The 12,345-nt window shown below is 40.0% G+C and overlaps 1 protein-coding gene across 1 annotated transcript in view; it reads right to left on the bottom strand.

The window, feature by feature from the left end:
- Window positions 1–12,345, bottom strand: part of tg (thyroglobulin) — a 333,710-nt gene that overhangs the window by 284,907 nt on the left and 36,458 nt on the right. Inside the window, exons 10-15 of the mRNA XM_059646355.1 lie at window positions 11,266–11,859; window positions 10,020–10,259; window positions 6,290–6,427; window positions 5,480–5,557; window positions 2,807–2,919; window positions 925–1,045 (exon numbers count right to left, since the gene is read on the bottom strand). Of these exons, the coding sequence (XP_059502338.1) occupies window positions 925–1,045; window positions 2,807–2,919; window positions 5,480–5,557; window positions 6,290–6,427; window positions 10,020–10,259; window positions 11,266–11,859 (1,284 nt within the window). The remainder of the gene's footprint in view (window positions 1–924; window positions 1,046–2,806; window positions 2,920–5,479; window positions 5,558–6,289; window positions 6,428–10,019; window positions 10,260–11,265; window positions 11,860–12,345) is intronic.

The raw sequence follows: 12,345 nt of genomic DNA, 5'->3' as shown, positions 1-12,345 counted from the left end.
ACCTAGCACCTTCCAGTTTGAAGTTAGGAAGCGGCCATCTTGTTCATGAGTTATTAAAAGTTAGCATGTCAGCTCAACAATCAATACGGAAGAGAAAAGGTATGTTGGACTTCATGACAAGAGGATTTGTGTACAGACGGAAAGATGTCTTGTTGCAATTATATCGAGCTTTGGTGAGACCTCACTTTGAATATTGAGTGCATTTTTGATCCACTGACCTAAGGGAAGCATATACTGTCTTAGAGAGAGTGCAATGAAGGCTCACTAGATTAATCCTTGGGGTGGTGGGATTGCTTTATGGGAGACCAAGTTCTTATTCTCCAGTATTTCAAAAATGAGGCATTTCATTAAAACTTATAAATTTCCCATGGGGTGACAGGGTCGGTGCAGGTAAGCGTTTTACTCCGGTTGATGATTCTATAACCATGGGGAAAAAACTCCCAGAATAAGGAATAAGCCATTTAAGACTGAGATGAGGAAGGATTTCTTCATTTAAAAGGTGGCAAATCTGGAGAGACTAGATGGTTGTAGTCCATCTAGTGGAAGCTCAATCATTGAGTTGGTTCAAGACAGAAATCTACAGATCTCTGGAGATTAATAGCATCAAGGGAAGTGGAGATACCTGAGAAAGTGGTGCTGAGACAGAGAGCCAAGATCTAAATGAATGGAGAAAGAGGTTAGATGAGATGAATGAGCCTCTCTTCACAGCCTGATGACTCTATCCGTATCTCCATGATAAAAGCTCAGATTCACACTACTGAGGATTATGAGGAATTTTTTTATCATGTTTGATATTTGAGCTTAGAAATCAGGAGTGTTGCACTGCAATATAAATCAGTATCCAGATTACATGTGAGAACTCCTATCAAAATCTCCCTGACCTCACATGCTGTCAATGTACTCAATTCTGGTAACAGTACTCACAATGTGGTTGCCCATCTGAATCAGTTACAGCCAGTTGGAAAGCTTTCCCAGTCACTGGGTCAATGCACCAAGCTTTACCATCCCCAGAATCTGACCATTGCAAGATATTGTATTCTCCAATCTGCAGAGCAAAATATAAACATTACTCAATGCAAGTGAAAGCCAGTTAAAAGATGAGGTACAGTTTAAGCTCAAAATGTACTTTTGACATGTTTAGATTTTTAAAAAACCATTTGAAGAAAATGTATTTCCTATTTCATCTATCTAGTTTATTAAATGAATCAGCTAGATGTTCAGAGTTCCTGCCCTTTGTATGGTTCAGAAAAAAAATCACACATATAGCTTTGTTGGGGTAAAAATGCACCAACAATATGTGAATGGTTGGTGGGAGAGAGATTGAGTTAGTTAGTGCACTGGTGGTGTGCCCAGAGTGTTGGCTTAGCCCAGATGAACTGAAGTGATGACTTGGCCAGTCTATGTGACACCCTCAATCATATTTCTAGTGGATATGATTTGCAGCACAAAGTTATCCTGAATTCAGAAAGCGTTGTTAAAAAGGACCAGATTGCACTTATACAAAACCCAGCTAACTGGCCTTCTTTACAGGATGGTCCATCTACAAACCTCCCAGTAGAATGCCCATGGGATTCCAGGTAGAACCTGTCCAAGAAACTGTTTATGAGGTTCTTCTTAGTCTCCTGCTTTATCTGGCCGGCACTTTCAATCCTGCACAATGGCCCATCTTTAGGAAATATAAGTCCATGCACTCCAGGACGAAAGGTTCTATAACAGGCAGCTCAATCTCTCTGATGGATTTTCCCCTTTAAGCTCCACTAAGGCTGTTCTGAACAGCCAGACGGTAATGTAGAGGTTTTCCCAAATCTCTTTAAATTAGTTCAGTGTCTCTTCATAAATGGATTGCAATGGTGCATATATTTTTCTAAAAGGAGATCCTGATGGTGATTGTATTGTTCTGAAAACTGTGTAGGTAATTAAGTCTCTCACAGAATGGTGATTTAATGCTAAGGCTCCCACATCAAGAGAATTTATCAGTGAGTGTCTCCCTATATAAAGAGTTTCTTGATGCTAAGATGGTCACTTTAAAAGAGAGAAGGCCTCAAAGAGAACAGTAGCAAAAATAGTAAAGCACATATAATTTTACAAGGCAATAGTCATTGAAACAGGATATTGTTCTGTTTAAAATGGTGTCAGCAAGAAGCCACTCTACAATGTCTAATAAATTCACTTTGATCTGCGACTTAATTAGTTTGTACATTGCCAATTAATGACATCACCTGTGATACAATCACCTGAAACTACTAATAAATGAATGGCATCCATCAATTTAATTTGTTCTGTGATCTCACCATCTTACTCAAGGCAGATGTGTGATCTTTATTCTGGTTTATTGATAATGAAGTCTGATACTTTGGTAGTGTTTCTATGAATTTGCATTTTCGTATCTCTGAAAGAACTGTTTGTAGTCTGCAGCTGTTTTGATTTTAGAACTGGCTGAGCAAATAAAGGCCCATTATGAACTATATTGTATAATTGATGATACTTCAATCATTAGTTGAGGTTTCAAAATATATCATTTGAGAATGATGAGAAGTATTTCTCTTTGAAAGATGAGACAGTGGTGAAAGTCCCTCCTACAGACAGGGTGAATACATTCCTTTTTCGAAGAGGTCTTGTTTGTGATAGTCCCCTGTTAAATGGACCCTTTAACTGAAGTCACAATTATGTGAGGGCCTTTAAAGGAGTTTGTAGAATGATTAGTGTACCTTTAATGGGTATCCCAACAGTGAAATTCTAACAGTAAAAGTGGGTCCTGTATAAATTGGCAGTGTTGGTGGTAGTTATCATTTTGTTTCAAACTTACCACAGAACAAGTTGGATCAAATAATTCCCTGGTCGTGGTATTTAGCTGGAAACCCATAGATTTCCATCCAGCCACAGCAGCATTTGTTTGAGAGCGTTGACATGGGGTCTGACCTGGAAAAGGAAGATTGAATTGCTAACTGCAATACTTCAGTGGTTTCTGGTGGCCCTAAAATTTTGAAACTAGTTTGATGTTCCAAAAAATGAAGAACAAGAAAATATAAATATGCATAGGTAATCCCATATGTGATGAGTTGATAATCTACTGTTGAGAGAGAACAAAATGTCAAGAAGATACTGTTGCCCATAGCTCTCTATTACCACGTGTCAGTAAAAGACTCATGAAGACATTAGATAAAAGAAAGTGGAGAACACAGTTTTCTTTTGAAAAAAGAAAGCTGGCTCCCTCAGTTAGGATCAGGGTAAACCCTAAGGCTTTCTATAGGTAATTAAGGAATAAAAGAATGACGAAAGTAAGATTAGGGCCAATCAAGGATAGTAGTGGAAAGTTGTGTGTGGAGTCAGAGAAGATAGGGGAAGCGCTAAATGAATATTTTTCAACTGTATTCACTCCAAAAAACGACAATGTTGTCGAGGAGAATACTGAGATACAGGCTACTAGACTAGGTGGAATTGAGGTTCACAAGGAAGAGGTATTAGAAATCCTTCAGAGGGTGAAGATAGATAAGTCCCCTGGGCCAGATGGGATTTATCCTAGCATCCTCTGGGAAGCCAGGGAGGAGGTTGCCGAGCCTTTGGCATTGATATTTAACTCATCATTGTCTACAGGAATAGTGCCAGACAACTGGAAGATAGCAAATGTGGTTCCCCTGTTCAAGAAGGGGAGTAGAGACAACCCTGGTAATTATAGACCAGTGAGCCTTACCTCAGTTATTGGTAAAGTGTTGGAAAAGATTATAAGGGATAGGATTTATAATCATCTAGAAAAGAATAAATTGATTAGGGATAGTCAGCACGGTTTTGTGAAGGGAAGGTCGTGCCTCACAAACCTTATTGAGTTCTTTGAGAAGTTGACCAAACAGGTAGATGAGAGTAAACTGGTTGATGTGGTGTATATGGATTTCAGCAAGGCGTTTGATAAGGTTCCCCACAGTAGGCTATTGTACAAAATGCGGAGGAATGGGATTGTGGGAGATATAGCAGTTTGGATTGGAAATTGGCTTGCTGAAAGCAGACAGAGGGTGGTAGTTGATGGGAAATGTTCATCCTGGAGACCAGTTACTGGTGGTGTACTGCAAGGGTCAGTGTTGGGTCCACTGCTGTTTGTCATTTTTATAAATGACCTGGATGAGGGGGTAGAAGGATGGGTTAGTAAATTTGCAGACGACACTAAGGTCGGTGGAGTTGTGGATAGTGACGAAGGATGCTGCAGGTTGCAGAGAGACATAGATAAGCTGTAGAGCTGGGCTGAGAGGTGGCAAATGGAGTTTAATGCAGACAAGTGTGAGGTGATGCACTTTGGTAGGAGTAACTGGAAGGCAAAGTACTGGGCTAATGGTAAGATTCTTGGTAGTGTAGATGAGCAGAGAAATCTCGGTGTCCATGTAGACAGATCCTTGAAAGTTGCCACCCAGGTTGAGAGGGCTGTTAAGAAGGCATACAGTGTTTTAGCTTTTATTAATAGAGGGATCGAGTTCCGGAACCAAGAGGTTATGCTGCAGCTGTACAAAACTCTGGTGCGGCCGCACTTGGAGTATTGTGTACAGTTCTGGTCACCGCATTATAAGAAGGATGTGGAAGCTTTGGAAAGGGTGCAGAGAAGATTTACTAGGATGTTGCCTGGTATGGAAGGAAGGTCTTACAAGGAAAGGCTGAGGGACTTGAGGCTGTTTTCATTAGAGAGAAGAAGGTTGAGAGGTGACTTAATTGAGACATATAAAATAATCAGAGGGTTAGATAGGGTGGATAGGGAGAACCTTTTTCCTAGGATGGTGACGGCAAGCACGAGGGGGCATAGCTTTAAATTGAGGGGTGAAAGATATAGGACAGATGTCAGAGGTGGTTTCTTTACTTAGAGAGTAGTAAGGGAATGGAACGCTTTGCCTGCAACGGTAGTAGATTTGCTAACTTTAGGTAGATTTAAGTCGTCATTGGACAAGCATATGGACGTACATAGAACAGTGTAGGTTAGGTGGGCTTCAGATTGGTATAACAGGTCAGCACAACACCGAGGGCCGAAGGGCCTGTACTGTGCTGTAATGTTCTATGTTCTATGTTCTATGTAGCTTATTGAATTGGTGCTGAGTGAGTGTTTGTGTCATTCAGACAATGAAGGGCCCTGATTTGACCTCTGATCTATATTCAGTTAATTATTTTCAGCATGAATGGCATCACTCTCACTTTGTGTTCCTGCTGGAATTATTGCAAGTCAGGAGAATGCAGGTTTGGTCTCTGTTATGATGGCCCTTGTCGTGGGATATCTTAACGATATGTGTTTTTCAATTCACATGTAAGGAATGGTTTGGGTAAGATTCTGCTATTCCAGGGACATGATGTTTTCAAGATACAGGAGAAAACAACACAACAAGGATGAAAACTTTAAATTTGAGACATTTCCAGTCCAGTATCTAATGTAGTACCTACTTGCTGGGTGAATGGGTTTTGGTGCAAGCTAGGACGTGGCTAGCAGGTTTCTGTGCAATTTCCAACTTACACTGATGTATCTGGGTCAAGCGAGTAACCAGTGATCCAGGAACGTAGTTTCCAGCGTTATCAACACACCAACAGTGACCTGCAACAAACCAAAAGGGTAACAGTAATAAGAAGTGGTCAAATATAATGCCCAAGCATGAAAGATAATTACAAATGACAAAAGTTTTATATGTGCATTTTCTGTCTCATATCGCTGCTGCCCTACAATCCCTTTAAATCCAGTTCTGGTTTAACTGAAACTCAAAGTCCACTACTGAAATTTGAGCATATTAATTAATTATATTGTACACGTCCATCATTAAGTTAATAAGCTCTAGTGTTAGCAGTGAAGGCAATAAATATTATAAAAACACAGAAACTACTGCATGCACTGAAATAGAAGCTTTTCTTTATTCACTCATAGGATGTGTACCTTGCAGTTTCTTGCCAGCATTCCTCTTTGATCTTGAGAAAGTGATCATGAGCCGCCATCATGAACACTCCATATGGTGCAGGTACGTTACCCTATCTTTTTCTTTTACGTTGCAAATAATCTACAGTGCCTGATCCATAATTATTTCTCTGCCTTGGAAACTGTTTCAAAAAAGTCACACCACTTGGCATCATTCTTTCTTGCTTGAGCGTTTAATTGCTTACAACACTCGCTTGCCTTTTCCATCTACCACTCAAAACCTGCCTCACACTGACATTTTCAAAGAGCATTACATGAAAAAAAACAACCAATTGTTGTTATGCACACTAGGCCCTGGGGAAATTTTAGCAGTTTTCTGGCACTGTGGGTAATATTTTCAAGTCAAACAACTCCACTTACCAGTGCTCTCATAGCACTGAGTTGGTTCCCAGTTTCCAAGGCCATCACATTGGGGGATGTAAGGGCTGTAACCTTTTAGAGTTAATTCCCCAAGAATCCTTTCCTTGATGGATTGATTTCTCCTGTATGATTGTAGAACTGTTTGAAAGCACCTCATTAGTAAAGTCAGGTCGGTCACAGAACAAGAGCTAAGTAACAAGTGTACTTTAACATATAAAAGCCAGTTAACAACACATGTTGCTTCTCCAACCTCCTCTCTCTCACAACATGTAAAATTTACCTAGCAATAATCAGATACCTGCACTGCTTATAATATCTGAAGGTCCGAATTTTCTTTTGTAAGTGATATTTTGTCTACGGCTGGTAATGTTCTCATAAGACATAGACGCAGAAGTAAGCCATTCAGCCCTTCTTGTCTGCTCCACCATTCAATAAGATTGTGGATGATTTGCTATTCCTTAGCTCCACTTTTTCAGCGCCCTCTCCAAAATCCTGTACTCCCTTACTGACCGACAATCTAGCTGATACGCAGTTTTTTTAAAAATCCTAAACATAAAAAATTGCCCATAAATTTGCTGTTAAGTAACAATAAGGCGAGGGCACTCGTTATTATTTATCCAGAAACGTTACAGTAACTTTAGGTGGTGGATGAGTATTTAAACACAGAAATCTAAGCATTGCTGTCTCGGATGTACCATTCTACCTGTATTATCCTGAAAAATGGCACTTCCCAGCTCCATGCACCTGACTCAGGGCAAAGTACCCCAGGCAGTCGGACTTTTGCTCTGGGGGTCAGACATTAGTAGGTGTCAAGTCACTGCCCTGAAAAAGAATTTTGAGGTAGCCATGAGAAATCTGGAGGAGGAGGGCTGAGGGAAGGGGCTGCTTCTGTGCTCTGACACTCCGTCACAGCTGCAAAGCAAAACAATAGAACAAAAAATAGTCCTCACCTCTTACACCCACACAAACCCATCTACAGTGCCTACCAACCTGTGCCACCTCATGCCCCATAGCTTTTCACACCGTATGCCCTCCCAGCTAACCCCCCTTGGCTCTTTATATATCCACTTAGTGCTAAATCTTGCCAAACCATGCTCCCAACCTGCCATCTTTTGTCTTTACACATTCTGTGCCCACAGGCTTAGATGTCCACTATGAATCAACCTCAACCTGATGAAATTAAATAAGAAAAAGTTCCAAGTGTCTGACAATGAATTTGCTTATTGCAAAAAACCTTTAACTTCCTTCAACTAATTAGTCAGTTAAAAAAGCAAACATTTGCATTCATAGCCCATTTCAAAGACCTATAAAAGCTTGCGAAATACCATGAACTGGCATTCTACTATGATACTAATAGCTTTTGAATCAGTCATACAGCACCCATTCTTTAATAACAGGGCTCACGAGTTAACAGAGTGAACTGATTTATTTACACTGATGACGGGTCTAGGCCCGAAACGTCAGCTTTTGTGCTCCTGAGATGCTGCTTGGCCTGCTGTGTTCATCCAGCCTCACATTTTATTATCTTATTTACACTGCTGACAGCTTTAAATTTAGAATTTATGAAACTAGGACATTTAAGTAATTTGACAGCATGACAGCCCTTCTGACAGCTCACTTGAAACCTCCCTTGACAGTCTGACCATTTCCATAACAGCTTGAAATTTCTAAAGAGCATATTATTGCTAATGGGTTTATCCACGGTTAACGCACATGTGCGCCTACTTTTAACTAATCCAAAGAGCATGTGATGTTTCACAAAGGGTATTTGTCCCATCCAAATGGTTACCTTTCCTCTAAAATGTAGCCTATCACTGCAAAGTTCAGAAATTCTCATGGTATGTCTTTAGAGCTCAAGTTGTGTTTTGACCAACCCACTAACGAAAATTAGATCTGATTAATTGCACTGTAATGGATGCAGTTGCTTCCATGATGCACTGATGTGCAAAATATGACACAATCAGATTGCTTTCCCTGACTCTCAACCCCAGCAAAAACAAGGGTGTCTGGCTTGGGCATTTCAGGACTTTGACCCTTGGTGCCATATTTGGTAATTCAACAAACTAGACTCTGTCATGGCCAAACCCCAAACTTTATACCTCTCTGATGAAGGGTCTAGGCCTGAAACGGCAGCTTTTGTGCTCCTGAGATGCTGCTTGGCCTGCTGTGTTCATCCAGCTCCACACTTTGTTATCTCAAACTTTATTATTTCTTTTCATTAATTTCACAATCTTTCAATCTGATCTGATTGAGGAAATTCAGAGTTGCTGGCCATGTTTACTTAGCTTCCAGATGGTTGGCTTTTCTCACTTTTTCATCGTGAAACTTGTTTAAACACCTATATGTACAAAGACAATCTAAATAATGCTGGACATCACTATCAATCCTGCCGTAGCAAATTACACCACAATTGTTTTCTTTCCTAGGAGGCCCGTGAGTTTTCTGTTGAGACAAGTTGATTCTAAGTTTATATATGGCAGTAATAATAATGTACAAATATATAGTTTTAATGTAGTCTTTAATGTTGAAAAATATTCTAAGACATTTCATAGAATCAAATAAACATGATGCTGAGCCAACTAGGAATATAAAATAATTATTTATAGCTGAGGAGGGACAACAGGTTGTTTTGCTCTGTTGGAGAGAGAGAGAGATGGCTGGTTGAGAGGCATCATTCCATGTCAAACATGGGACATGGCAATGAGGGAGACCTCCATGGACTACCTCAACTAATATGGCAGTCGAACCCATGACATTGGCATTATTCCACTCCACACTTTATCCGTCCAGTCACTGAGCTAACCAAATCCAGTGCTAAGCTAGAGAAGGCAACACAGCGTAGCCTTCAATGGGATGAAAGAAAAGAAGATACACGTACATGAAGGAACACTAGATGTAGGATGCAGGTGTGTAAGGCTATACATTGTAACAGGAGATCATTGAACTACCCAAGCAGGGTGAACCAACCAATCCAGAACCTATTAACCTGGGTTCACCCCATAATTCTTAATGACCTTATCTAATTAAAAAACTATTATTTCCCACATTGAAAATGCCAATTATCCATGTATACTTATCCCTCTCAGAGAAAAACATCACGAATTTAGGGGGCAGCTCAGTGGCTCAGTAGTTAGCACTGCTGCCTCACAGCACCAGGGACCCGGGTTCAATTCCACCTTCAGGCGACTGTCTGTGCGGAGTTTGCACATTCTCTCCATGCCTGCATGGGATTCATCTGGGTGCTCTGGTTTCCTCCCACGGTCCAGAGATGTGCAGGTTAGGTGAATTGCCCATAGTGTTCAGGGTTTTGTAGATTCGGGGGAATGGGTCTGGGTGGGATGCTCTGAGGTTCAGTGTGGACTTGTTGGGCCAAAGGGCCTGTTTCCACACTGTAGGGATTCTATGATCTATGAATAGCTGTTTCCTGATCTCTCTCTCCCAGATGAACCAGCTCTATATTCAGATGGAAGAGGCCACAGAGGTAGGAAGGAGTTGACCTCACAAATTATTTAAATATTGGGATGAGAAATTTTAATTAGAGGCATTTGTGGACTAAAAATTAATGTAGATCCATGAGGACAGGGATATTGTGTGAGTGGGATAGGGCAGTGTTACAGATTTGCTTCACTAAATTTTGAGAATAATATAAACAAACTCACAGGATTAGGATTGTTTAACTCAAGATTAGCACAGAAATGTATACATTTAGATATAAAAGCAAGTTGCTCACTGGATTGGGCAGCCAATCGAACAGCATAGTCAGATCCACTCAACAAAGCTTCAGAAAAGGAAGGAGCTGATTGAAACATCCCAAAGAACTGAAATTCATTCTCAGTCAGTTGTATACCACTGGCAGATAAAAAAGCCTGGCCAAAGGTAGTATTGGAATCTTTGGAAGCCACCATTATTTCCTCTGCCTGACTAACAAAACGACAGACTTGTTGAACAGCATGATCACAGGATCCCGGGCCTAGGACAAAGCGCAAAGATGCACATCATTTAAATAGAAAGCAGGGATTATGTACATTGCCCAAATGTAATTCAATAAACTGTACAGTAAACATAGATTAAAAATGAAGAACAAAAAGACTAAAACCGTGATAGCCAAAAGGAATTCATTTGAACAAGCAAGAGTGACACTGAAGTGGTTTGTGTCACACTATAACAAGTAGGTATATTTATCTGATTTTGGAAAATCAATGTTAGATGGAATGCTGAAATCCAAGAAGGATAGAGATCGTCAGAAGTAATTTTCTGAAGATGACGCATCTGTGATTAAGTAAAATCAAATGCATAGCAAGGAACAAATTCATAAGATGTTACATTCTACCCATTTTCTTACACATTTCTGAAATTTGGACATTAATTAGAGATCTTTGAAGTGTGGATGCTAAATGTATGTCTAAAAATTTAGACAGATCTCTGCTTGCTGACAAAGTGGAGGCCAGCTAAAGAAAACAGGCTCAACTGAGCCATTGTTGGATAAAGTATATCACAGAGCAGTCACAGGAGATCTACAGTAGACGCATGAGAATGAAGCAAGATAGAGATGCTAGACATTCTATGACAGTAATCTCAGTTTTAACTGGAAAATTTGACTGTGAAATCTAATATAGAGTAAAATGGGCCTTTGATTCGCAAACAGCATTTCTCCTACGGCTGTCAATGACCAGTTTCACTTCTGTGGTGACTGTTGATTTAGCAGAAGAGGATGACGAAGAGAATGGAACTCTGAAAATGACATAACATGAAACAGGTATAACGGTGAAACAAAAGGGAAGACAAAAATGTGGAAGAGTAAGCAATTGAGAGAAAGTTCAGGGACAGGTATTTGGAGAGTCATAGATTACCATTGAGAAGAAAGCCAGTGAATGTGATAGGAAATGGAAAGGATGAGGGAAAGCTTTAAAAAGGATGGGAGACAAAGGAAATTAGCAAATAAGTTTGAAAGATGTTCGAACTGCCGCATTGCTTACATTGGGGAAATTGACCCATTTCAGCCTTTGTGCCTGGAAGCTCTTGTCCTTTCTCATCAACACACCAACATCTCCGCAGCTCCACCTTCTCCAATTTCACACTGAAATCAGAGTATAAACCAGGATAGTGTGTCACAGCACCGAACAACAACTGCCAAAACACGTAAGGATTCAGCAAAATATTAGTTCCAGGCTTAGAGGTGGCAATAGCTGCAAAATCATCAGCAGAAATTGAGTCAAAAGTTGGGAATCGAGAGAACACTGCAAAGACATGCTGCTGGTTCTTCTTGTAGAGTTCCTTCACAAACATCTCAAAACTCGTGGAAGCACGAAATAATTTGCGGTAATCAACAACCTCATTTAAGATGGCAGTAAATGGCATTTCCTGGCCTCCATTATTCTGAGAAATCCACTGTTGATAAAATTCAATAGCCTGTTGTGGAAGGCCATCACACTGGACTTGTCGCCACTCTCCATTTTCTTTGCACTGAGGTACGTAGACTGCAGGCACAGAGAGCAAGCTTGGCTCTGACAGCAGTAGCTCAATTGATTTTAAAAATCTTTCCGCAGCAGGCAATTGGCAAGTACTGGGACCTGGAAAGAGAAAAGGATTATCAAGAATAAATATTTTCATCTCTGCTCAATGTCCAGTTGAAGAATGCACAGGCTTTATGTAACTGAGTGTCTGGTTAGAAAAGCAAATTTTTGATCCAAATGAACTTGTGAGTTCCATTGATAAGTTTGGCATTTATTGAAAGTGATGTAGATAAATATGAAACCAAGTTCTTCAATCTCAACAAAAGAGACTCTGAGATATGAAGAGTAAGTTGGCAGTGTTGTACTGGCAAAATACATTAGAAGACATGACAGCAGAAGACAATCTTAGAATTTAAAGAATTAGTAAATGTTTTATAACAAAAATATATTTATTTAAGGCACAAAATCCAAAAAGTAGGTCAACCTAACAAAAATTGAATTAAATAAAATGAGGAGGCTTATAAAGTCGCCTAAAACATAGTAAACTTGAGGCTTGGGAGCATTTTACAATTTAACAAAGGAAGATTGAGAAATCAAAAGAAA

Source organism: Stegostoma tigrinum, chromosome 5 (assembly GCF_030684315.1).
Source record: "Stegostoma tigrinum isolate sSteTig4 chromosome 5, sSteTig4.hap1, whole genome shotgun sequence".
Taxonomy (NCBI): Eukaryota; Metazoa; Chordata; class Chondrichthyes; order Orectolobiformes; family Stegostomatidae; genus Stegostoma; species Stegostoma tigrinum.
Note: the sequence above shows the minus strand (reverse complement) of the source record. Positions and strands in the feature narration are given on the sequence as shown.